We start from the raw sequence: 25,332 nt of genomic DNA, 5'->3' as shown, positions 1-25,332 counted from the left end.
TCATCCGCGTGGGGAAGAAAGGGGAACAGGGAGGGTGGTTGTGCGGCTGACAGGAGGGACCGGGATATCAGCGGAAAGGTGAGGGCGGTGCTGGGTTGGCTGGAACGCAGCGCAGGTCGTGCGGGTTAGAAGCGGGTCGGGCCGGTTTGGGCCAAGAAATGGCAGCTCGGCTTGGCGGGCTGGTAGGTTGGCTCGGGATGGCGAAGCAGGCCGCACCGGCGGGTTGGGCCGGCGGGATGTTAAGTGGGTTTGGGCTGAGATCAAAGGTTAGGCCTGGTCAGGAGATAGGTTGGGCTGGTTTGAGGTTAGAGTGGTTAGTGGGTTTAGAAATTAGTTGGGTACTGGCCCAAGTTAGTTGTTAGCATTTGGATTTCATTTGAATGGCCAAATTCAAATGAAATCCCACACAATTTCAAACAAGAGAAAATAAACTTACTTGAATCCAAATAAACATGATAGATCCAAAAACTCCAAACAAAATCCAAAGAAATCACACTAGCATTAGAGTCCTTATAATTTGTTTTTAATTTACTAGGAATTTAGAAGGCAACCTTATATTATCTAACTATTTTCACATTTACACAAAAAAATTTGAAAACTCGCATTTTTGGGAATTATAACATTCCGTAAAAATTACGGGATGTTACACACGCCAAGCCGCATAGCTTCAGAAGATTTTTCAACAGGACCATTGCCTTATTGACGAAGGCCAAGAGTCGCCATCATATCGCCGATGACATCCAAGACATCAAGAAACGCATCGATGATGTTTCCAAAAGGAAAGAAAGGTACAACTCTTTAGGTGCTGGAGTGCAGCCTGACACAGTCGATATTGATCCACGCATGCCATCTCTCTACCAAGATGCAGCAAAGCTCGTTGGCATTGATGGCCCAACACAAAAGCTTGTCGACTTGCTAACAAGAGAAGGTGTGAAAAAACAGAAGCTAAGGGTTGTCTCCATTGTTGGGGTGGGAGGCCTTGGCAAAACAACCATTGCCAATTTCGTGTATGAAAGATTACAGGAACAATTTGAGTGTTATGCTTTTGTGTCGGTTTCACTTAAACCAGACATGAAGCAGATTCTTAGCAGCATACTCCGGCAAATTAGTAAAGACAAGTGTACTAATGCTGGAGAAAAGGATCGGGATGAACTTCTAAGGAGCATCCAGGAATTCCTCGTCAAGAAGAGGTACATATATCCTAATCCTAATACAATTTCTTTATTTTTCTGGAACAACTTATAACATCAGTACTACTTCACGGTCCATAGCGGAGTATACTAAGGCCATTCCACTGCAGTGTTTCATTAAGAAGCTTCTAACCGTGCAACACCTATCATGTCTTGTTTAGTGGCTTAGGTTGATTAATGAAACAACCTCTCTCAATATAGAGAACTTCATTTTACATTTTCATAGGTTACCATAATATTTCATCAATGTATAGTATAGCAGGCACGACAACATGGGACAGATCAAACGTCTAGCGATTAATTAAATGATTTGCTCCAAGTGGTTTCATTCCAGTTCCAAAGCCCTTGGTAACTGATCGAACCCAACTATTCTCCCACCTCATAAATCTCATGCTATGTTATTATATTTTTCACATGCATGTCCTTCAATGAGATTGAAGCCCTCATAAAACATGCACTGACAAACGCTAGTGATGCACTATAATTTACCATCTCTCATGTTCATGAGCACTAGCTCTCTCCTGCGTCCATGTCACTGCCCCTCCCCTGTTATCTCTTACCGTATGATTGCTTGGAGGGAGAGATCTAGACGAATGAGTATCCAAGTTATGAGAATATTTGGTTTGGGGGCTGTTGGAACATGATTATTTAAGATATATTCCATCAGTAGTATTGGGGAAGACTCGCACATGCACAGACGCATTAGAGCATCTCCAACAGATTACTCATCCATCTCCCTAATATCAAAAAATTGATGTTTTGGCGATGGAGGTGCTCCAACAGATTACCAATCTAATCCCCATTACCTATAATTTTTTAATAATCACCAAAACACACCTCTCCCTCACCTAAATGAAGGGGATTTCCCCTCTACCCTATTATTGGTAATTGGATTTTGATAATCTGCTGCAACAATCATTACCTAAAAAATAAAAGTAGCTATTGGTAATGGAGAGAGAATATTTAAGGTATGAGTAATCTGTTGTTGGAGATGCTTTTACGTGTGCAGCACGGGCGACGCGAGCGCACACGCAACAGATGGCAATGTGGGCGCTGACGAGCATGGCCGCGGAGGCAAAGTTGCCGCATCGAGCACGACTTCGGGTGGCAGGCAAGCTCGAGCGGCCATAGTGGTGTACAGAGTGATTTCTTGTAAATGGAACAAGGGAAACAGAGCCAGGACAGAGCGGTGAGCAGCAACTACCTAGTGGAGCCTGTTAGGGGCATCGGAGTGACGCCGGTAGTTGGCAGAACTGGTGAGGTGATGCTCGGTGTGCCTGCATGCATCTGATGTGACTCACAGACATAGTAGAGGGTAGATAAACTAAGGGAAATGCGTGACATGACATATTTTTCATTGTTGGCAAAGCATGCCATCAATTAATTTGATCCCATTCCAGTACTCAATATCAACGATGTCATATTATAAATCATAGTATTTTAGTGGTATAATATTTTTTAATCCCAAGCAACATTTTGACTGTTTTTACTGTAGCCATAATTCTATTATAATTGTAAGCTTGGGCTACATCTCAAAAAATAAGCATCTGATGCTCTTGCAAATCCACAGGTACCTCATTGTAATTGACGACGTATGGAATACGGAAGCATGGGAAATCATCAATTGTGCTCTTATAGACAAGAATGTTGGTAGCAGAGTTATTGTAACAACACGTAACATGGATGTGGCTAAATTCTCTTCAATGGATGGTGATGTGTATGAACTGGATCCTCTCTCACACAAGGACTCCAGAAGGCTTCTTTGTAAAAGGATATTTAACGAAGATAATGGAATTCATTCTGATCTGGAAGAGGTAACAATGAATATTTTGAAGAAGTGTGGAGGGATACCATTAGCTATCATTACTATTGCAAGTATGTTAGCTAGTATGCCCAACAGAACAAAGTACGAATGGTATCGTGTGTACAATTCCATGGGTTCTGGACTTGAAAAATACAAGACATTGGATAATATGAGAAATATATTACACCTTAGTTACAGTGACATGCCATCCTATCTAAAGCCTTGTTTACTGTGTCTAAGCTTGTTTCCAGAGGATTTCGATATTCCAATGTTAGATACTTTAGGACCATCTAGCAGTAGATCGGAGGGACTACTAACTGGTTCTTGAAGAAGAAACCGTCCATGGTCGATGACGAGCATGATGACGGAGTCCAGAGTGCCGCCGGCGTAGTCATGGACGCGCCACCGGAGTGGTTCAAGGTGGAGGACGACGTGCAGTGCCGGTGCTGGTGGCGGCTTCCCGTCGCTGTCAGCGCCCCCTCTCTAGATTGGGTTAGGGTTTGGATGGTGGGAATTGTAGCGGTGGCGAACCTCGTGTCCAGTGCCGCAGTCCTCACCTCCTCTATATATGGCACTACGTGACGGGGGCCCACCAGCCGTCTATTGGGCTGGGCGTCCCCGATCAGGACGCGAGTCAAGGTTGGCCCAGTTGTTGGACTGGCCCGGTGGAGATCAATATTAACATTCTCCCCCTTGATCTCACCTTAGTACTTTAAAATTTCTCAATTTGAACCTAACTCTTTACTTTCTCTTTAGTCGCTTTGCTATTGGTCTCATCTCATTGCAGATCAGTATGTAGGGCGTGCCTCATCATGACGGTTATTAGTTACCGTCAGACTTAACAGCCACAATGCACCTTTCTGTATTGAAACAAGACCTTAACCTTTCTTTGGGCCCTTTAGTAATCCAGAAATCATAGGCCTCCCGTAAAACCCATGTCGACTTGGGCGGTAGGCCTTTTGGTAAGCGGATCCGCAAACACTTGTTTGATACTTTGGTGCTCCATGATTTCATATGATTCTGGATTTTCTCCTTTGCAACATATAAGCCATTGTCAATGTGTTTGGCAGCACACTTAACATGTTGCCATATGAGTGTAAACATTCGAATGCTATATTGCTATTGTCTACCATTATCAATTCCGGGTAATGGTTTTCTTAACCATTTTGCCTGTCCTGTAGCCTCATATCATGCTAAACTTTGGGTACACAACCCATGAACCACAACTATTTTGCTTTGGAGCTTTTCCACAATAAAACTCCAAGCGCGAGTGTTAGCTACTACTGTGGGCTTCACTAAACATCTCGCCAAAACTTAATTCTTTTTACTCACAACTTTTTGAGAGTACATGTTCCTTTCTTACTTAGTATGAGGCTGACAATATTTTGCAAAAATTGCAAAACATTCTATAACTCCATTCCAGTGATCTATTGCTGGACTGGACTTCTGCCAAAATGTCCCGGATACTTGGGCTATGTCAGGGTAAATTCTTTTGAGCACTAATTTTGCTTCCAACAGCTGAAGCACATGGAACCTTTTTTTCTTTTGATCAATCATATAACGGTTCCTGGAAACCTAAAAATTCCAAAACTATTACCCTTGACAATAGGACAAGTGTAGGTTACTCGCATGCATACTATATATCTTTAGAACTCTTTTCTTATTATGCTCTCTGCGATAGTCCTGATACCCCCTTTTCTTTTATCTCAGTAAATTTCCATTCCTAGAACGAATGGTTCTTCACCGAGATTATCTAACTAGAACTAGAGATCATAATAACCTTCTTTGAACTTTGCGGGAAAAGAATTTCCCATCTTTGAACTTTGCACATTCGCGATTTGTCATCTTTACTTAAAACCCAAAACTTTCCTTTGTTCTCACAAAACTTTTGATACACTGTTCTGTGATCTGATTTCATCAGGTGGTATCACAATGTTCTTTTCTTTCCACAATGAAACCATTTGATTATGTCAGGTACATACTTTCTCGTACAAATCTATGTTAGGAGATGTTGCTCCAACATCCATCTGATCAATTGTCAAATTAGTATGCACCAATGTCATTATGATTCTAAAAGAATCCTTTCATGAGACTGAATAAAATGTCTCGTTATAACTTATTCTTTTCTTTGCACAAAACTTTTGCCATAAGTCGCGCTTAGCAACTTTTCATGTTCCCTCTGGAGTCACGTTTTAATCTTGTAGACCCACTATAGCCTATTGTCTTGACTCCATTAAGAACTTATTCTATGTTCCAAAATAAATTTGGAACTTTTAGGTCTCATTATATCTTCCATGGCTTCTCGCCACGTCGATGAATGAGACAACTCAATTTATGACATTCATACAACGTCAAAACATATGTTGAGACAATTTCAGTGCTTGAATTATAGGAGTGAATATACAGTCCCACTTCTCTTCAAGCCTTAGTTCTCGGCATACTTTACTCCCCCAGATTATCCCATTCTATTGTAAAGATGGAATATCTTTGCTTTTGTTTGGGTTTGACTTTACATGCCTCGCAGGGTGCTTTAAGCACCTTTTCTTTTCGGTTGCTTTAAGGCTCAACTATCTTTTGTTCCTATTTGGAGCTGAAAAACTCCAGGAGTTTCGCTTACTTTTATTATTGGGGTATCAATGTTATGACCGTTGTACTCCCTTCTCGGTCATATTCACTTTAATAGATCATCCTTGATTTAATTTTGAGGAGAATTTCTTTGTAAATCTTAGTCTTTCTAACCTTTCTCCCCCTCGAAATATGGCACAGGCTTTGCTGCCATGATTTCGAAAGTATTTTCAGCAATTGTGAACGAGGAGCCTTTTCATTACTTGAACTTTATTCTATGATCAAGTCATGCAAAATAATGGGAGTACCATTTTCCTCGTTCCATTTCAAGAGCTCATCAGAGTTCTTGTTATTGTTACATTTTCAAGAACTCATCAAGTTCTTCATTTTGCTATATTTTAGCAAGTCATGCTTGCAATCTTGGTTCATATACAACTTTTCTTTTCTCCTTCGACTCTTTTCAAGTCACTATTCAACGTGCCACTATAACAGTGCATGGGAATTGCTAGAATAGCTTTAAAAGCTCCCCCAGACTTTTTTTACTTTTATGTGCTACTCAAGTAGCATATGAGCCATCACAACTTTTCCTTTCAAGCAGGATATAAGTGACACAAGTGACAAAACTTTTCCGACAGGCGGTATAAAACTTTAAAACTTCAAAGGTATTTGCAACGCATGTTTAATTCAACGTTGGTTAAATTGAACGTGCATCAAACTCATTTCAACCATTATCTTTACTGTTGAAGGGCAAGGTAAAAACATAATATAGTGATAAAACTTTAGTCACAATGACTAAAACATGCACATATACTTTCTTTTCTGATTAAATCTTCCCGTTGGTTCCAATTTAATCAGAAAATTTAACGAATTACAATATTCGCAAAACTTTAGTGAGAGAAACCAAAACTTTTTCGAAAACAGTTGCATCTCTTTTCCATATCGACTAAAAAAAATTAGAATGGAATAAGCACTTTTCTTTCTTAACCTCAACTATACAGCTGAGTAACCTCAAAACTTTATCTGTAGCGTTGATCAGAATCAACTTTTATCTGTTAATTTCTCTCTACTTGGGAAGAATTGTATGTCTTAATTTAACGTTGGTCAAAATTAAAATGTACAACTTTCCTTTACTCTCTACTTTCCTTTGCTCGGGGCGAGCCGTCGCCTCTTGCACCGCTGCACCAGGGGACGCCTCGTCGTGGCCCCTTCTCGGGTCATGAGGTGTCAGCCTCCGGTCGTCTGGTGGCCTTGCGCAGTGTTTCTAGCCGGTGGCAGCGGTCGTGGTGCTCATCGGTTTCTTCGGCTCCTGGAAGGAACAAGATGGTTGTCAGGATGCGCAGGTTCTCAGATGAAAGTCTAGCTCGGTCAAGACCGTAGCCGGTAACGATGGTGCCATGGTGCATCATTCTTCTTGAAAGTGTTGCTGTGAGAACCTCAATCTCCAAGGATTGCTCTAGGTGAAAATCGATGAACTGAGTGGTTCGGGCGACGGCGGCATCTTTGATGTTGCTATCCTGCTGGGGCGTCGCTATGGAGTCCTTGGGAGGGCCATCTTGATCAGTGGCGGGGGTTGAGAGTTGACAAGCAATAGTTGATCCAGACATCAAGTTTCTAAGTAGACGAGAGATGTGATGGATTTGGTGTTTGTGTGATGATGTCGCATGGTTGGAATGGGAACGAAGAAGAAGATTGAAGCTTAGTCTTTTAGTTTTCTTGCTTTGTTTTCTAGTTTTTCCCCTTGTTTTGTGAAATGCCTCATTGAGGTTTAGAGTCTAAGTGCTCTTGTAATATTTTGGTTGTATCCACTGTCTGGATATAGAAGGCCGGGTTAACCCTTTATCTAAAAAAAATATTCTGTTTTCATAAAAAAAGACCCATACTGTTTCAGAAACGAAGTTTTATCTTGTCCTTTCTTATGATCTTTTATCGAGTATTTATCTTGTAATTATGTGGACACTATTCTCATAGATTATTTCTTTTGCAGGAGAGAAACAATTATCCTGCATAATGGGCAACATTTGTAGTAGCTTTCATGAATCTATTACTTTGTTTGGAACTTGGAGTGTTCATCGTAATATGGCTTTACCATTTAAATAAATGTGGACACAGACTTGTTTACTTATGAACTTCTGTAATGAGGGCTTATGATGTTGGTCAACTTTCGTTAACTTTGAGTTACTTTTGTGTATGGAAGGTATTTAGCATTTTAAGTACACTTTTACATTATTGAGAAACACATTGTTGTTTAATTACTGGCAGTCAGATTGTTGTCGCCACATATGCACACTAATTATACTGTTTCTTCTTTATAAAGGCATTTATTTTCATCATATCTTTTCTATCCTTGTTATTATGTTAATTTTTTAGTTTCTAAAAAATATTCTGGTAAAACCAAGTAAATAATACATATTTATTAACATGAGTGCAAACGCTAGATTGACTGATGGCAGTCAGTGGCGGAGCCAGCAAAAATTCCAAAGGGGCCGGAAGGTCAAGGGAAGGCGAGCCGATAGTGATAGCCATGGCTGTGACGGCGATGGTGTGGGCGCGCGGTGGCATCCCTGCCTCTGCACGCGGCACGCCTGGAATCACCCTCCGCGCCCCTCCAGCTCCTGTCCCCAGGGTCTTCTTCAATCTGCGGCTATTGAAATAGCTCCGACTGTAGTTTTTTAATAAAGTTGAAGCTGAAGCTATTTTTAAAAAATGTTTGGTAAAAATGACGTCAATCGCTTAGAATCACGGTAGCTGCAGAAGCTACAATTTTTTGCTTCAGTCACGTAAGTAAAGCCATTTACGGCTTATTCACGGACCCATAATGAAACCATTTTGAAAATAGCACTTTGACAGTGGTAAAGCTAGTGAGCAAGCTATACCAAACAAGCTCTTAGAACGTTACTTTTTGCTTGCTTGTAGTTGCTGCCTATTAAACTATTGCTGGACTTTAATTGAATATGGATATAATTACTTATCTAATTATTTGCTGCAAAGAAGAAAGGGGATTAAAAAAACATTTTCACCATTAGGTGGGCCGTGGCCCCTGCTAGCCCCCTCTTGGCTCCCCCATTCATGGCACTGTTAGAAGGAAAGATACGCCATACGCCATACAATAAACGGCGCTGCTAGCGCCCGATGGAAAATTTTCCAACAGACGCTCCGTTGCAACACTAAAAATGAACGCTTGCAACATAAAGGATTAATATTTGTAACATCAGAAGCATGTACTGAAACACATAAAATACACCCAACAACATCATAATAACATTGTTTGACGCAACATCCATTCAAATTCATGCAAAACATTAAAACAAGGCTACTGCAACACCTCGAGTCAACCATTTGAAACATTCAAATAATTCTACTGCAACACCCGCCCACCAACACCCTACTGCCAGCGGCCCGGAGCTTGCCGCTGGCCTCGTGCACCGCCGCCACGGAGCTTATGCGGCCACCCTCGCGTACTTCCGCGGTTGGGGATGGGCCGCAGCCAGGAACAAGCGGAGGTCGGCTGGCCGTGACCACAGCCGAGCAGAGGTGGGCGAGTTGCAGCAGGCGGGGCTTGGCGGAGGCGAGCGCTGCCAGCGGGAGCAGGCTGCGGTTGCTGGTGGAGCAAGCGTGGAGCAGTGTCGCTGGTTCGAATGGTGGGAAGGGCATCCGACGCATCAGACATCCTACCCCTAGTATTTCGGCTGGCTTGTCAGCCAGCCGTGTTTTTCTCGGCTGCGGTTACTGGTGGAGCAGGCGTGGAGCAGTGTCGCTGGTTCGAATGGTGGGAAGGGCATCCGACGCATCAGACATCCTACCCCTAGTATTCCGGCTGGCTTGTCAGTCAGCCGTGTTTTTCTCTCACACAAAATCAGCATTAGCCATCAACTAGCAACCAACCAGCAGTACTTTTCTCTGACAACAAATTAGCACCAGCTAAGGCTCAAGACACACAACCCCTTTGCTGTTAAATTTTCTTGTTATTTGATGGTAGCAATCCATATATCTGCTGGTGTTCCTATACCCTTCGTTTAAACAATCCTGATAGCTTTTGCATACTTGGTTATGGGAAACAAGATATTACTGCACTTTGGTTCGCCTCACGAGACATTCTAAAATCATGCAGTTCAAAATCAAAGAAAAACCCCACCATTTGGTTTGCCGCATGGGGGCGACCAGTCTGTCGTGCAATTACTGTAGCAATTCTTCATCATTTTTCTTTGTATTTTTGGGCGCCAGAATTTCAGTTGTTGATGTCTGAAGCACTTCAGAGTTCGGAGAGGTTCAGGAACTCTGTGTGTGTAAGTTCAGAACAGCAGCACAAGTCTAGATCGGTTTGGCTATTGAATTTGCTGTTTTGACGCGATGGATGGCTAAAACTCATTGCAACTTCGACGATTTCTAGAGTGCTTGTCGTAGATTCGGGCTACATGTTTGAAAATGCCTGTTTATTATGCATCTATCCAATTCGTATAGGAAAACTTTAGACAACTACACATTACTCATACTAAACAAAGTGCAAAGTTACCCTACTCCATTCCTCAAACTAAAGTCACAAATGACAGTTTGGCTGCTCCCGTACTCCCAAGCTGCAAAAGCACCTTAAATACTAGGAAGGGAGGCGTGCTTCGCCGTGCCCGCTTCTGAGTCACGGCGCAGGTCTATTTCATCGATTAGCTGTTTTGGCAGCCGGTGTTGTGATTTGTGAACAGCAGCCTATGATGTGTAACTCATTCAAACTGTGTTAACTCGCCCGGTAGCTCTTCCATATTTATGAATCAAAACTAATGTTGATGGAAGGCACGGAAGAATACAAATATATGCATGAGAAAGGATCCATACGGATATCAGAGATATTCTTGCGAATTAGGACATGCGTCTTGAATACAGATCACGGTGAAATCATTGTGAAAATGATCTCAATGGAGCAGGTATTATAGTAGCCATGCAAAGAATGGGTAAATTAACCAAATTTTGTACAAAGAAAAGGCTAACTCCAGCTAGTGCAAACCATCAACAAACCATCAATCGGGTCTCATTGATTGGTCACATGTTACCTGTGGAAACATAACACATAGCTAAGGTAATCAATGTGAGTGCTGCACTACAATAAGAAAATGAATTTTTTAGTGGTAAAAATGAGAAAAAAATATTTGTTGTAAATGATGTTGTCAGTGAGCTTGTAGGCAATGGACAAATGGATTCTAATGGGCCAGCACCTTAAAAGATATCAAAGCATTGACATTGCAGGAAGGTAAGCTACGCACATTCTTTGGTCAGGAAGTGTCATGGTACAGGAAATGCTACAGCAAACCAACTAAATTTACCAAACCAAAATATACTGAACTTATGAGCAAAGACAATTTCAATAAATATATTACACAAAGAACAAACAGAGACTGCTGTCTATACTCTATAGTTGAGACAATTCAATCTACATCCCAGCTAATCAGTAAAGCTGAATTAGTAAATAGTATTTTGCTGAATGTGTAACAGGGAAACATTGTCCATTGTGGTATTAGAAAAGAAATGCTACAGCAAACCAACTAAATTTACCAAACCAAAATATACTGAACTTATGAGCAAAGACAATTTCAATAAATATATTACACAAAGAACAAACAGAGACTGTTGTCTATACTCTATAGTTGAGACAATTCAATCTACATCCCAGCTAATCAGTATTGTGTGATAGAGAAGACCGAGACCGTCTCACACCGGCCAAGAAAATCCCCGAACCCCTGCCCCACCCTTACACAGCGGCACCGTAGCCCATGTGAGACAACCACGACCGGGGCCGGGCCTTAGACCTGTGCTTTGGCACTATGGGACAGATGAGGGGATTTTTTTAACCTCAACCTGAAATTCGCTCCCACGGGGAGTCGAACCCAGGACCTGAGGAGTGCCACTGGGTTCCTCTAACCAACTCAGCTAAAGGCCCTCGGCACTTTAGTTGCTACCAACCAGAGTGCCTTCATAAGGGGCAGATGTATTCATGATAATTTCATGCTAGTGCAGCAGACTATTAAGGTGCTCCATCACCGTAAAATTGCGAGCCTCTTCTTGAAACTGGATATCTCAAAGGCATTTGATTCAGTGGACTGGTCTTTCTTGTTGGAGATTCTTTCACACTTGGGATTTGGTCCTGCCTGGCGAACTATCATCTCCAACTTGTTACATACTGCATCCACCCAAATTATGCTTAATGGAGAACTAGGGCATTCTATTTCACATCAGCGAGGTCTGCACCAAGGGGATCCTCTCTCCCCGATGCTATTTATTTTAGTCATGGATGTTCTAAACAGTCTATTTCTCAAGGCTGAAGCTGAAGGATTACTTTCTCCTCTACAGTCCACCGGGCAAAGGCTCTCATTGTATGCTGATGATGTGGCTCTGTTTATCAGACCAACTGAAGAAGATTTACAGCTCACAAAGGACATTCTGCGCTGTTTTGGTGAAGCCTCAGGGCTGCAAATCAACCTGCAGAAGAGTTGTGTAATACCCATACAATGTGATGAGGGGGTTTTGGAGGAAGTAAGCAACACACTACAGTGCAACACTGCCAATTTTCCCACTACTTATTTGGGGCTGCCTATTTCTGATTAAAAAACTGAGAAGAGGAGACTTACTCACCTGGATCGAGAAGATAGCAAACAAATTGCCAGGGTGGAGAGCTTCCTTGCTAACATTGGCTGGTCGAGCAGTGCTTGTACAGTTTGTGCTCACTGCAATTCCTATTCATTTGTTGATCACTATTAAAGTCCCCAAGTGGTTCCTTCGAGCTATTGATAAAATAAGAAGAGGCTTCCTTTGGTCAGGCAGGAAACAGGCCAATGGTGGTTGTTGTTTAGTAGTCTGGGAGAAGGTAATGAGACCCATTGACCTTGGAGGACTGGGCATTCATAACCTCGAAATCATGGGTTGGGCGCTGCAAATGAGATGGCTTTGACTTGAGAAAACTGGAGCTGCTCGGCCTTGGGCTGGTCTTGAAATTCCAGTTTACCCCAATGCAGTTGCTATGTTTGCTGTAGCCACTGAATCTTTGGTGGGTAATGGTAGGACAACATGTTTTTGGACTGATCGTTGGTTACATGGCAGCCATCTTGAGGATCTAGCCCCAAATGTTGTCAAATGTGTATCTCTGTGAATCAGGAAAAGGCAATCAGTATTTGAGGCATTGCAAGGAAATACTTGGGTTACATATATACAAGGAGCTCTTGGATGGAGGGGATTAGCAGAATACCTTGAGCTTTGGGACATGTTGGCAAATGTTAACCTGAATGATACAGAGGACATTCACCGGTAGAAGCTAGAAGCCTCCGGAATTTTTTCAACAAGATCAGCCTATAAGAACTTCTTTGTCGGTGCCATCACCTTTAAACCATGGAAGAAAGTGTGGAAGACCTGGGCCCCTAGAAAATGTAAAACGTTTGTGTGGCTGGCTATTAGGAATCGATGTTGGACTGCTGACCGCCTGCAAAAAAAGAGGCCTCCCATACCCAGATCGCTGCCCTCTTTGTGATCAGGAGGAGGAAACCATCCAACACATCCTGACTTCTTGTGTCTTTGCTAGGCAATTTTGGTTTGCCATTTTGAAGCCCCTGAACCTGGATTGACTGATGCCCACATGGAGTGTAGTGTTCGCTGATTGGTGGAAGAAGGCCGAAAGGAGAATTCAGAAGCAGCATAGAAAAGGCTTTAACTCCTTGTGCATCCTGGGTGCATGGATCCTTTGGAAACATAGGAATAGTTGTGTTTTTGATGGGGCTGCCCCAAATCTGCAGGTGGCTCTGCAGGCCTTTCAGGAGGAATCTCACCTTTGGCAACTCTCGGGGCTAAGAGGCTTGCTGCCTCGCACCTTGAGAGGGAGGTGGTGCAGGTCTAGTAGTAGGGGGTGTTATGGTCAGGTCCTTCAAGCGTGAGTTTGTGTAATTGGCCTTTCTAGCTCAGATCATTCCTCGCTATGGTCCAAGGTGTGGAATGAATTTTTTTTTGTAATTGGATTGCTCTTTCTCTCTTAATATAAAGATACGCAGCTCTCCTGCGTGTTCGACAAAAAATCAGTAAAGCTGAATTAGTAAATAGTATTTTGCTGAATGTGTAACAGAGAAACATTGTCCATTATGGTATTAGAACTATCTCTCCCTGGAAAAACATTTGATAGCATGTTAACAGTATATCTTATCTACAGAAACACAGAGCATGACAAACTCTGAAAAGCACACGTCAGAACAATCTTATCATCCATAAAATTAGCATGAAACCTTGTGGAGAACAGATAGGTTAATAAATAAAATCCCTAAATCTGCATATATTATCTATCATTTCATAAATGAGGTAAGCAATGACAAAAGACATTGATTTCTCTGCACTACCATTTCACTAATACCGCAAGCACGGGCAAAAAGGCACTAATTTCTTAACGCTAAAAATTTAAAACCACTGCATATGGCTTCATGCAATCACTAATGAACGCCATGAAGTATTGTAAGACTGAGAAAAGGCAAAGATGTGCCGTATCTCTGCTTTCGTCATCTTAGCCCTCATATTGCATCCCAGCAGCAAAAGGCAAACTGAAATAGATGAAAAAAAAAGAGGTGGCATATAGCAACACATTAATTGATTAAATTGTTAGCTGAATCTGTGCATTAGGCCACTAAATCTGAACAGATAAAGTGGCATTAAGAACCTTTTTGAAACCCAGCCATAAAGATAACATGAACTATGATCCATGACATTGATGCATCATGATCATTGAGTAACATGACTTTATGCGTGCAAAAAAAAAGGAGATGATCCTTAGGGGAAAAACAATTTCGTATTGTACTCAGCAAACAGGTAACTTAAGGAAATTTCAAGAGTTGGTTGCAATTAACACAAAGGACTCTTATACTTGTGTTTCATGAAGTCCCGAAAAGGTAAATATAATGGAGAAAGCTGAGAGCCCAAGTATCACCTCTTGTTTAGTTACTCATAAATCTTCTACACTAAAATACTATTAGAATGATACAGAGAGGGAAATTGACAGCATGAACTAGTGCAGGAACAAAATCAAATTGGACTATGCAACCTAGGCTCTGACTCAAGTAATCAACATAGGCAGAAAAACAAATTTTCTGCAGGCAGAGAAACAATTTTTCTGCAGGTTCTACACAAGAAACATCAAGGTTCCATGGATACCACTTAGCCAGTCTTGTCATCTCCCTGTGGAATTGCAGGAAGGCATGCCATCAAAATTGGTGAAGGATCTCCAACACTGAAGGCTACTAAACGACAATTCATCTAAGTGAGTCAAGAGTTCTTAGAAAATAAAAAAATCAATCTGAGGCTATGTTACATTCCCATACCATTTGAACCAAGATGAGATGAGAACGGCTGTTGTTGCTCATGGTCCTTGTGGATCCATCCACAGCGTGAACAACTTCATTCACCCTGGTTGGGTCTCATACTCATGGATCCGCCAAGCAGTGGCCACACCCACCATGGTACGCACACCGCACAGCAACATAGGTCCCAAGGATCTATCCAGCGGGCGGCCCAATGTCGCGCGACCACCAGCTTAGGCAGCGTTGATGCATAAATCGGTGGATAAGAGGGCGTCGACGGTGACGACGATGCGCAGCTCCACAACAGAGAGATGGCTGTAGGAGATAACGGCACCAATGGGATCGGCGGCGGCAGATTTCATAACGAAAGGGCGTGGGGACGGCAAGCGGTGTCGTGCACGGGAACAGGCAAAGGGAGGTGCAGGATTTGGGAGCAGTATGGAAGTCGGCCATGTCTGATTTGGATGTGGTTAACAAGAGGAGGGAGCGGTGGCAGAGAGATCAACAACGGAATCAAGTGCTCAACGGAGGAGTCGAGGAATTGGGTGAGGCGGCGTGCACGAAGATGGAACTCCGTGGGGAGCTATGGTATACTTGATATTTTTAGAGGCAAGGTCGACTCCCAGGGTCTATGGACACGCGACAAGACCGCCATTAGCAACAGAGGACTGGTTTTTCGATGCGTAACCAGACGCGATGGCAGACGTGCGCTGACGCGTCACAATTTTATTCGCCAAAAGTTGCAGATGCCTTCGGAGGCCTCCGTTTAGTCGAGCGATATGGATTTACATATATGCATAAAAATTTTATCTAAAATATGAATTTATACAACACTACTTTCCAAGAAATATTAAAATATCGTGCCCTGAAAATTTATATAATTTTCAAAAGTAGCCTATTTTGGTGCATGCCTATTTTGGTGCATTTAATTTTAAGATTTTAAAGGTTGCATGTGTTTTTGTGCAAAATGGGTTCATCTTCATTCGTTATATCTCTATATAAAAATTCATGAGTTTTAGGGGTGCTTTGATGATTGTTTTAGCCCAGAAAAGAAAGGAAGGACTCCACAGGTTACGGTTCATGTGTGTGGCTTAACTGACAGAATAGATGGAACTTACCCGCAAAGAGAGAGAGAGAGAGATGGAAGTTTCAAATAGGGAAGTTCAACTTCATGTCATATAGAGAAATTAAAAACTTTCAGTGTTAAATAAGAAGGCTCAACTTTACTAGTTTTAAATAAGGATTTTCTCTTAATTAAAACCTGCATCCCTAAGGGTGTGTTTGGTTGCTGGGTCGGGGTGGGTTGGGACGGGTCCAACCCAGTTGAACCCGCGTTTGGTTGGAGGTTTGATATGGGTTGGGTTGAACCCGAAGGGGTATATTCCCCTCAGATGCGGGTCGGAGTGGTCCGCTCAAATCGAGCGGACCACTCCAACCCACTTCGACGCCATCTCGGCTCCGTCCGCGGGGGCGTGGGCGACGGCCGCGAGGCCGAGCTCGCGGGGGCGGGGGCGGGCGGAGCACCGGCGCTACCGAGCTCGTCGGCGCGGGGGCGGGCGGGCGGAGCTGCCGGCGTGGGGGGCGGGCGGAGGAGCTCGGCGGTGTAGGGGCGGGTGGGGCTGTGCGGCGCGCCCGTGGGCAAGGAGGAGGAGGTGCCATGGCCATGGGGGCTGACCTCGAGCTGGGGGGAGCCATGGGGGCCGACCTCGATCTGGGCGGCCATGGTGGGCGAGCTCGAGCTGGGCGGCCATGGCGGGCGAGGTCGATCTAGGAGGCCATGGCGGGCGAGAGGGAGTGGGCGGCGCCAGTGAAGGCTGCGGCGAGCGGCGCGGGGCGGGTGCAGTACTGGTGGGCGGAGGAGGCCGCCGGCGGTGCAGGGCGGGCGGACGAGGCCAGCGCCGGCGCGATGGCGGTGGCGGAGCGGGCGGAGGGAGCCGGCGTGGGCGTGGGCGGGCGGAGGAGGCCGGCGCCGGTCCGGCGGGGCCGAGCATCGAGCTCGACGAGAAAGAAAAGGATGGAAGAGAAAGAAAAAATAGAGGGGATGACAAGTGGGCCCATAGATGACTGTTTTAACGGTGTCAAAATAAACCACAACCTATTCCTTTGCAACCCTCTAACCAAACAAAAAATTGGGTCGGACCCAACCCTCTCAACCAAACACTAGATGGGTCGGACCCAACCTTAAAAACAAGGATGGACCCAACTCATCCCCAAACCAAACACATGCTAAGTTCTTGGGTTTGACACAAGCATGGGTTCATGCAAAACAGTATATTCCAAGTACAAATAAATATGTACATGCATACGAAGGGACAAACTCTTATCGGACTGCAAATACAGAAACGAAGTATGCCGGAACCAAACTTCCCCTATCTGTTTATAAGAGGCCTATTACTCTATTTTATTTATCTATATGAAACTGCTAACCATCTCACAATAGTCATGTCTAATACCTGTAAATATATTTGCTAGCCACAAAACATCACATGTTGGCTAATCAAAAAGACTTGGAAAAAGTGTATTTTTCATCCCTCAAGTATTGCAAAAGTGTGGTATTCATCCATCATGTTTCATTTGGTGCAAATCAATCCTTTAACTAATTAATTTGGTGCATTTATCATCCCGAGGCACCTTATAATTTAACAAAGGTTTAGTAAAATCTGCTAACAGTGTGTGCCACATAACCATTTGATTAATCAGTAATGCTATGGATGCAATGTGCTATGTCGGATATATAAAGCTCACAAAAGTTTTAAGTAAATTCTCTAAATTGGATACTTCATAAATTTTTTCTAAATTTTTTTAATAAAACTGATTCACGCTCGCTTATTATAGAGATTGACTAACATAAGTTTTGGCTAAGCAGTAATTAGCAAGATGATTGCATTGTCTAAACTGCTATTATATGACATAAATCATTGTTAAACTAAGGTAGGGATGATAAATGCACCCATTCAAATAGTTAAGGAGTTAATTTGCATCAAATGAAACATGAGGGATGAATGTCACACTTTTGCAATACTTGAGGGATGAAAAATACACTTTTTCCAAAAGACTTCCATTACTACAAAATAAGGATGATCTGTAAAAAACCACATACAGGATTCAAAATGGACAAATAAAGGCCACTTGACATCAGCACATACAGCTTGCACTAGTTAAAGTTTCATTTGCAGTTTGTATCCACCAATATACGAGTGTTCAACCGCACCATCAAAGGCCCCTATGCTAATGGCGCACTTCTCGGTACTAGCTAAAAGTACGGGAGCCTTCACCAAGCATATCCTATGACTCGTGTAGGTGTAGGTGTAGCTCCAATTTTCCTTTTGGCAAACGTCAATGCAAACAAATGTTGGTCTCCTGTCCATTCACCATTAATCTGGAAGTCAAAAGGCACTGCTTAGAAGCTAGAAACAAGTTCATCCGTTCAAATAATAATTTATTGCCACAAAAAAAAGATTAATTATCAGCATTCATATGGAATGGAAGCATGAATTCTCAGCAGAAAAATTTGACAGATAGTAAGGTGTGTTTTGCTATGCATTGCAGTATGATAGCATTCAACTTCAGATGATAGTGTGGAGAAGGCGCTAGCCTCTAGGTCTTATAGTACATGGTCTGCAGTGGCAAACTACAAAAGTACAAATGTTACTCAGTTATGTTAGATTCCTCTTGGAAATGCATTAAAAGAAACTTGCCCAGCGTTTCAATCACACAGACAAAAGACGACATCATCATGTATTAGCAGTACCTTAGACTAGCTGAGTAGCTGTCAAGATAATATTCACACAATATCAAAAAAATACAGAAAACTGTCTGAAGATAACAGACAAATGATACCTATGACATGGGAAAAAAAAAGCATAACGACAGCAATCATCTTCTCCTTGCAGCAGCAGCTGGTGCTCGTTGTGCTCCAGGTTGGCCCTGCCCTGCTGCTTGTTCCTCTGGTATGTTTGCAGCTGCCGTAACGGCATTCATGACAATGAGACCAAGAGGAATAATGTACATCCACTGCAAAACAACAAGTCAGGTTGAAGGGGAAGGTAGAAACATATTGATATGCAGAAACAGAAGGAAACGTCAAAGTGAACAGATATCTAGAGCAGCAACTCACATATTTAGCCCAGAAAGATTTCTCCAGTGGTTTGATCACTTCACTAAGTCCATTGTCAGCTTCTAATAGCTGATCCACAAATGATGGGGTTCTGCAAGCACAAAAATTTAAAAGGAATTGAAGCCAGGTGTCATTTAACCCTCTAAATGCTTTGATAACTTTCCAGTGGGAATAGATCTGTTAGGCATGTACAACACAGGGACACACACTTGTAGTCAGCTCCCCTTTTCCCACTGAAGAACTCAGTGCAAGAGTTTGCAACAGAGTAGTTGCAAGATGAAGCATTTGGCGCCTGGGACAAAGCCATGCATTGATACACCTGAACAGGGGCAGTGAGCCCTCCAGACCATATTCCAACCATGATAAAGTAGTAATTTACCTTGGTGCCTGTTCAGCAGTCTTCAGAATAGTATAAGAGCTGAATGTCCATTTTGATGGCTGCAAAAAAGTCAAAGCATCCGAATAAGTCACCATAAACCTGAAAACTGTTACTCACCAATGAGCATACAAGAGAAAAAAAAAAGTGCTCGAGGGCACCCATTCACATGTTATTTGTAATATAGCATAATTTGGTGAAAGTTTAAACTTTAAACACAACTCTCGACAGTTTCGAGAATGTTGTAATCTTGCTAGTACAGTTGAACATCTACCAAGTATTTTCGGGAGCAAGATGTTCAACGATAAGTATTTGCTAGCAAACACACTTGCAGTGCGGTCATTGGGGCTCCCAGTGGTGAGCCGACCGAGGAGGGTTCAATCCATAGTCATTGGGGCTCCCAGTGGTGAGCCGACCGAGGAGGGTTCAATCCATAGTTTTGCACTTGCACCCAAAAGAAGGCCCCTCCTTATGACAAATAGAGGTATAAGAGCTGACCAGTGGGTAATCAGGTCCCTGTACAGGGCTACAGGCCAGACTTCAGGGTCTTTTCTTGACCGTGTGGTTGAGTTCTCTTAATCTTTAGGCTAAACCCAGGGGAGGCCTATCCAAAGGAGTCAAATTTTTTAAGTATTTATGTGAGCTTCAGCCGAAATTAACTAATTTTGATTAATCTCAACTTATATCTAACCAATTTTGTTAATAATCCATCAAGCCATGCAGAGCCAAACCAAATCTTAGTCAACATCCATTCAAAATTGATTTATTTAAGTTTTAGGGGAAGGAAATCTTATCAAAGCAATTTTGAGATGACCTTTTTACTAGCCCTACTCATAAACAAGGCAAATACCTGTATTAAAAAACGTAACTGGTGCAGATAACAAGTTAAATAAAATAAAACAACTACATCATAACTTGTTTGGTTGCCTTGAGGATACAAGAATTATACTGTAAGGCCAGTCTATAATGTAAACAAGTACCCAACAGCGTTTTTTCTTGAAATTTCCATATCAGAAATTTACAAGTTATCAGACTCCTACTATCAATCATTAATTACATTGAACACTTATAATAACTTACAAATTTCATTGGTCGTGGGTATTGACATCCGCCAACAGAACCATAGTTAACTGCCAAAATATTTACACCATCCTGCAAATAAGGCAGCAGAAGAGTATATGTGAGTCACAACACCAAGGGAACTATCAGTAATCAATTTCTACAAGCTAATGGATCTACGAAATGGTTGCAGTATGAGGGTATATAATTTGTTTCTGTGTAGCCACTTGCAAACAATATATCAAGCCTAACTAGCAGCTTGTGACAAAGATAAAAAATGTGTTCAGAAACTTCAAGTAACCAACAAGATATGTAATCGGTACATGTCCAGGACTCTAGGTTTCATCGCCAAATGAGAGGAAGAGTGCACCTTTTATTCTCTATCAATATCAGAAATTTGGATGAGGATATTTCACAAATAGAAGTAAATATAGAAATTTAGTTCAGTGCATTAATGTATGTTATTCCACAAATATATAGTTTTAAGGCTTTTCCAAAACTTCCCATCATCATGATATAATTTACACTATAGTCTATGCGATTATGTATGAATACAAAAAAAAATAAGTGGAGAAAATTACCATATGGATAACAATGTGCTCATCCAAACTGTCACGTGGAATGCATCTCTACGAAACATAGACAAAGGCAAGACAGTTAAGGAACTTTAAAAAAATCTAGAATCAAAAAATAAGTCAGTAATTTTGCTTGTAACTAATTTTAATCGCTTTATTTACTGATTATGTTCTGAAAAAATCAAAGTACTAGGTAATTTCTGTCCTGAAAACAATATAACTTTTAGAAAAGATCATAATTTAAAAAGCATCAGTTGCTAACCAGTGGTTTGAATAACTCATCATTGGAGTTCTCTTATAATCATAGGAAGGAGAAACACTATGATGAGCAATTTAGTCAACTTACAGCTTTGATTGAGGAAACAACATTATCTTTTCTTGTAGGGTCCAACACATTAGATGGAAGCCTAATTGTATAAAAGCCATCTTCCTGAAGCAATTTCTTCAATGACGAACAAAGGCAGAAGCACCAAATTAGTTGACAAAATCACAGGTTAAGGACAGCAGGGGAAAAGGAATGGTGGACAAGAAGTTACTTTGAATGCATCTTTTTCATCCTCAGTCAACTCATTCCTTGTAAAGCGAAGCTTTGTGAGAGTCTGATCCATATGAAGAGTCAAGTTAGGAAAATAGCTTTGCTCATCACATTTACAGCATTTACAGTCGAAGCAGGGCACTAGAAATCTAACAGATCTACTGTCAAATAAGATAATTAGCTCCCTGCAGTCATATTTACAATAGAGAGCTATGCAACAATTGTTGATTAGTCATCATCAAAACTAATCAAATTAGAACACAAGCACAGAGAAAAGCAATAACAAATCAAAAGTTCCTTATTTCAATGAAAGATCAAAGATGAATTAAGAGAAGTATCAACCACTAATAAGTGAAAGTAAGTATTAATCAGCCCAATAAATCATATCGTGTCTGGTGGAGAATGCACACCAGAAACAACCAACAGCAAAATAATGTACAGATATAGGAACTCCAAGCCTATAAATGTCTTTGGAAAACTAAGGCATGAAATGACGTCAAACAACTAAGCAGTATCCAACTATATAAAAGATTGTTGTAATTCACAAGGAGCTAGCACACAATTTGCTCCAAATCGCTCAAGCAGTCATAGGTGACATCATATTTGGATAGAAAGCCAATCTCTTCATCTTCTCTATACAGTTGGTGACATCATATTGTAAACACACAGTTAGCAGGGATATATCAGGCGACAACATTTTTACTTCTGCAAGACACAGTTCAGTTGAAATAAGCTATAGCTCAAAAGATAAGCTTCTGCAATTTCAGGCCATTTGAAAATTGGCATATAGACACCACAGTCCAGTGTAATGAAACATAAGGGTATAATATTAAGCATTGTACATAGCTAAAAGAGGTGGAATTATTCACAGGAGATTTTTAAGAAATCTAATTTAGACTGCAATCACATCAACTATCTGTGGGATTTAATCTTGCTTTAGTAAGTATAAGCATATAAAGAAAGCATACTAGTATTTCATATTTGCATGCATGCACATAGGAAGTAAGGTAGGAAACATAACTAGTTTTTGGTTGGGCAGGTGCCATATACGAGAGCGTATAGGAGGTCTATGAGCTTGCGGAAAGTGGCAGCCAATCATATTTGAGTTTGAGTCTTGGCTGTATGCTTATTTTGGTAAGTACATGTCCAAAAGCACAGAGTCCGAATACGAATCAGTAGCTTGTAGGTCTAGCCAGTCATGTACTCAGGACTATATAAGCAAGAGCATGTAATAGGATTTTGCAATGTGAGAAATAGCGAAAAAGAAAAGGCTGAGCTGTCGCAGCCTCAGAAATCAATGTGTTCTTCTGTTTCTCGTGTTCGTGTGTGTTAGATCCTGGTGAAAAGCCAACATTATCCTACTACAAAGTAAAGGCACACAATTATGCATTATTGCAATGAAATGAAAAAAGAAGGATTGAAGATATTTCACATCAGATATCATGTACTTAGCAGAACAAACATGGAGAGCAGCATAGCATATAAGAGATTTTCGTAAATGCAAAATGTTGTGTTGTGCTATAGCCATGGTGAAATACAAGGTATCGTTGTGCTAGTTCTGTTCTTATCAATTGATTTCTGGCACATAAAACTAATTATCTATGTAGATGTGAGCTGCTGTTGTACTTAATAATTGCTGCCACCTGTAAGTATGTAACCATATGTCAAGTTGGTATTCATGTGCTATTCATATCAGGGTTGGGTCATCATATGATGAGTTACAGGATAAAATACAGGCTTCATTACTATTCTCAATCTAGCATCCAAAAAGTTTAGTAAGATAAACAAAGATATTGCAAAAGGGTTACAGTCTGTATCATCTTTTATAAATGTCAGATTGATTTAAGTAATTTATTTTTATTTACATGTTAATTGGTAAGGAAATGTCATTTGCCTAGATGAGACAGTAGCCAGTAACTTCCAAGGTAACAACCTCAGCCCCATGCTCCGAGCAGTATGAAGCAGAATTTTTGCATGTCATGATTGTGACTGAGCTTCACAGGTTCTAATTGTGATTTGCAAATTAGGAGCTAGCTAGACATAAGATGTTAGCGCAGTTTAATTTCCATGTTCTTCCTTTTTTTCTAATTTAAATGAAAAACTGATATTGGTTGCTTTCATGATTTTCATTGATGTGTTGTTTGATCAGCAGACAATGGGCATTTATATTTGTAATTGCTATAGAAAGCAGCCTGAATGGCCACATAAGCAGCATGCTACCATTCAAATGCAGAACAATTGAAGATATTTGTAAATGCCAGGGAAAGCAGCCAGAATGGCTACATAAGCAGCATGCTACCATGCAAATGAAGAATCATAGAAGAATACTCACTGCTTGCAGGAAGGAGAACCAAATTCATATAATTTGAGCACATGGCCATGAGTGAGCAAAGAAGTACGAAACAAATAGTGCGCTAACACACTAACGGCAAATAACTTATCTTATGGTACCCATATGGGGTAGATCAAACAAAACCAAATGTGGTGCTAGGAAGCGAGGTCTAATGATAATTTAGCAGGAAACGTCCACTATCATGAGATCCACTCCCCAATTTACACCTTCCATACAAATTCGAAGCAAATGATTCGCCACCTCTCCAAAATAAACAGCTTGACGAAGCTAACTGGATCACATCTACAAATCCAACGCTAAATCACGATCCAGAACCAGATAAGAAACTGGTCATCCATTGATTACGGATCAGAGGGTAGGCAGGCCAAGCAGATCAGCGAAACAAGCGAAGCAAAGCTGTCTTACCTGCGTGCCATGAGCGGAGGTCTTGAGGCGAGCAGAGAAGGTTCCGGCGGGGACGAACCCCTTGCCGGCGCCGAGGTCGTGCTCGAGGGCGAACTGCACGGCGTTGGACTCTCCGGCCCCCGCCGACGCCGCGTCCGCGGATCGGCGGCGGGAGGAGGAGACCGCCGGGGCCGCCGGCGGGGAAGGGGAGGGGGAGGCGGGGCGGGCGCCGACGCCCTCGAACTCCTCGTCGTCGTTGAGGAGGAGCTCGTCGGACTGGAAGGCGGCGACGGTGAGGGAGAGGGAGAGCAGGAGGAGGGCCGCGAGGGCGAGGAGAGCGCGGAGCGGCGGCGCCATGGCGGGCGAGGAGAGGGCGGAGGCGGACGGCGAGGCTTGGAGTGGACTTGGGCGAGAGATCGGGGAGATTTTCACGGACACGCATGGACGGAACGAGATCCGCTGCAGTTGAGTGACCTGCAGTGGTGTCCCTGACCCACACACGCAGGCCCACCTGTCAGTGGCCCAACTGCAGGCTGCCGAACTGCAGCGGATCCCTTTCCCGCATGGACATCGGCGGTCTAGGGCCGGGCAGGGCTTGGACCAACGGCTGGCTGGATACTAGGTTGGGCCGAACGGGCTAATTCGCTTTCCCGCATGGACATCGGCGGTCTAGGGCCGGGCAGGGCTTGGACCAACGGCTGGCTGGATACTAGGTTGGGCCGAACGGGCTAATTCGCTTGAGACCTTGTTCCAATGGCCTGAGTCCAATTTTCACAATGTTCTACAGTAGGTGAAAATCCCCAACCTTTTTGACCAGTGAGTTTAAACTTTCAGCGCATTCAACTAGCATTTCAAACTTTAGACTTTTTGAATGAGCTCTCAGTTTGTCCATATCTCAACTCTAAAGGAGGGTTATATAAATTACTTAGGGCTCATTCGGTTTGAACCAGATTCAGTCCGGCTGGAAATAATAAATATAATAGAAGACTAGTGATAGATACAACAAGAGACTAGGATTTATTCCGGGTCAAAAACTAATTGTACACATGATAGGTACAATAAGAGA

General features: G+C 42.3%; 3 protein-coding genes and 1 long non-coding RNA gene across 10 annotated transcripts; 1 reads left to right on the top strand and 3 right to left on the bottom strand.

Annotated features, from left to right (window-relative positions):
- The first annotated feature begins 653 nt into the window (after window positions 1-653).
- LOC120684888 (toMV resistance protein Tm-2(2)-like) lies at window positions 654-3,322 on the top strand. The gene is made up of 2 exons (XM_039966753.1): window positions 654-1,190; window positions 2,761-3,322. The coding sequence occupies exons 1-2, from the start codon at window positions 844-846 to the stop codon at window positions 3,320-3,322; spliced, it is 909 nt and encodes a 302-aa protein (XP_039822687.1). The 5' UTR covers window positions 654-843.
- An 8,282-nt stretch (window positions 3,323-11,604) lies between these two features.
- Window positions 11,605-15,489, bottom strand: LOC120684367. 4 transcript variants are annotated; one of them, XR_005679259.1, is made up of 5 exons: window positions 14,889-15,489; window positions 12,785-14,745; window positions 12,425-12,682; window positions 12,175-12,323; window positions 11,605-12,021 (listed from the first exon to the last, which is right to left on the bottom strand). It is a non-coding gene; the product is annotated as an uncharacterized LOC120684367 (long non-coding RNA). The 4 variants fall into 4 exon arrangements; XR_005679261.1 differs by having other exon boundaries at window positions 12,175-12,682; window positions 12,785-12,953; window positions 13,041-14,745; XR_005679258.1 differs by having other exon boundaries at window positions 12,175-12,682.
- A 765-nt stretch (window positions 15,490-16,254) lies between these two features.
- LOC120684886 (predicted GPI-anchored protein 58) lies at window positions 16,255-16,590 on the bottom strand. Its single transcript, XM_039966752.1, has one exon. It carries the CDS (start codon window positions 16,588-16,590, stop codon window positions 16,255-16,257), a length of 336 nt encoding a protein of 111 aa, XP_039822686.1.
- Window positions 16,591-17,866: 1,276 nt separating this feature from the next.
- LOC120684366 (ER membrane protein complex subunit 10-like) lies at window positions 17,867-24,702 on the bottom strand. Of its 4 annotated transcripts, none has more exons than XM_039966230.1 (9): window positions 24,288-24,690; window positions 21,531-21,593; window positions 21,341-21,436; window positions 21,001-21,048; window positions 20,441-20,512; window positions 19,364-19,422; window positions 18,985-19,075; window positions 18,708-18,881; window positions 17,867-18,246 (listed from the first exon to the last, which is right to left on the bottom strand). In XM_039966230.1, the coding sequence occupies exons 1-8, from the start codon at window positions 24,621-24,623 to the stop codon at window positions 18,744-18,746; spliced, it is 903 nt and encodes a 300-aa protein (XP_039822164.1). In that variant the 5' UTR covers window positions 24,624-24,690; the 3' UTR covers window positions 17,867-18,246; window positions 18,708-18,743. The 4 variants fall into 4 exon arrangements, 2 of the variants coding, with proteins under 2 accessions (XP_039822164.1, XP_039822165.1); XR_005679256.1 differs by lacking the exon at window positions 17,867-18,246 and adding an exon at window positions 19,192-19,303 and having other exon boundaries at window positions 18,524-18,881; window positions 24,288-24,702; XR_005679257.1 differs by lacking the exon at window positions 17,867-18,246 and adding an exon at window positions 19,192-19,276 and having other exon boundaries at window positions 18,524-18,881; window positions 24,288-24,701.
- Between the last annotated feature and the right edge of the window lie 630 nt (window positions 24,703-25,332).

The sequence above is a fragment of the Panicum virgatum genome, chromosome 8N (assembly GCF_016808335.1).
Source record: "Panicum virgatum strain AP13 chromosome 8N, P.virgatum_v5, whole genome shotgun sequence".
In the NCBI taxonomy this organism is placed as follows: domain Eukaryota; kingdom Viridiplantae; phylum Streptophyta; class Magnoliopsida; order Poales; family Poaceae; genus Panicum; species Panicum virgatum.
Note: the sequence above shows the minus strand (reverse complement) of the source record. Positions and strands in the feature narration are given on the sequence as shown.

What these genes read in the sequence shown, in the direction of transcription:
- LOC120684888 (XM_039966753.1), top strand. Translation starts at nt 844, where the DNA reads ATGCCATCTCTCTACCAAGATGCAGCAAAGCTCGTTGGCATTGATGGC. An exon ending in GAATTCCTCGTCAAGAAGAG is followed by an intron (nt 1,191 to 2,760) that starts GTACATATATCC and finishes GCAAATCCACAG; the next exon opens with GTACCTCATTGTAATTGACG.
- LOC120684886 (XM_039966752.1), bottom strand. Translation starts at nt 16,590, where the DNA reads ATGGCCGCCCAGATCGAGGTCGGCCCCCATGGCTCCCCCCAGCTCGAG.
- LOC120684366 (XM_039966231.1), bottom strand. Translation starts at nt 24,623, where the DNA reads ATGGCGCCGCCGCTCCGCGCTCTCCTCGCCCTCGCGGCCCTCCTCCTG. An exon ending in ACCCACGACCAATGAAATTT is followed by an intron (nt 19,423 to 20,440) that starts GTAAGTTATTAT and finishes ACTTTTTTGCAG; the next exon opens with CCATCAAAATGGACATTCAG. An exon ending in AATCTTTCTGGGCTAAATAT is followed by an intron (nt 18,882 to 18,984) that starts GTGAGTTGCTGC and finishes GTTGTTTTGCAG; the next exon opens with TGGATGTACATTATTCCTCT.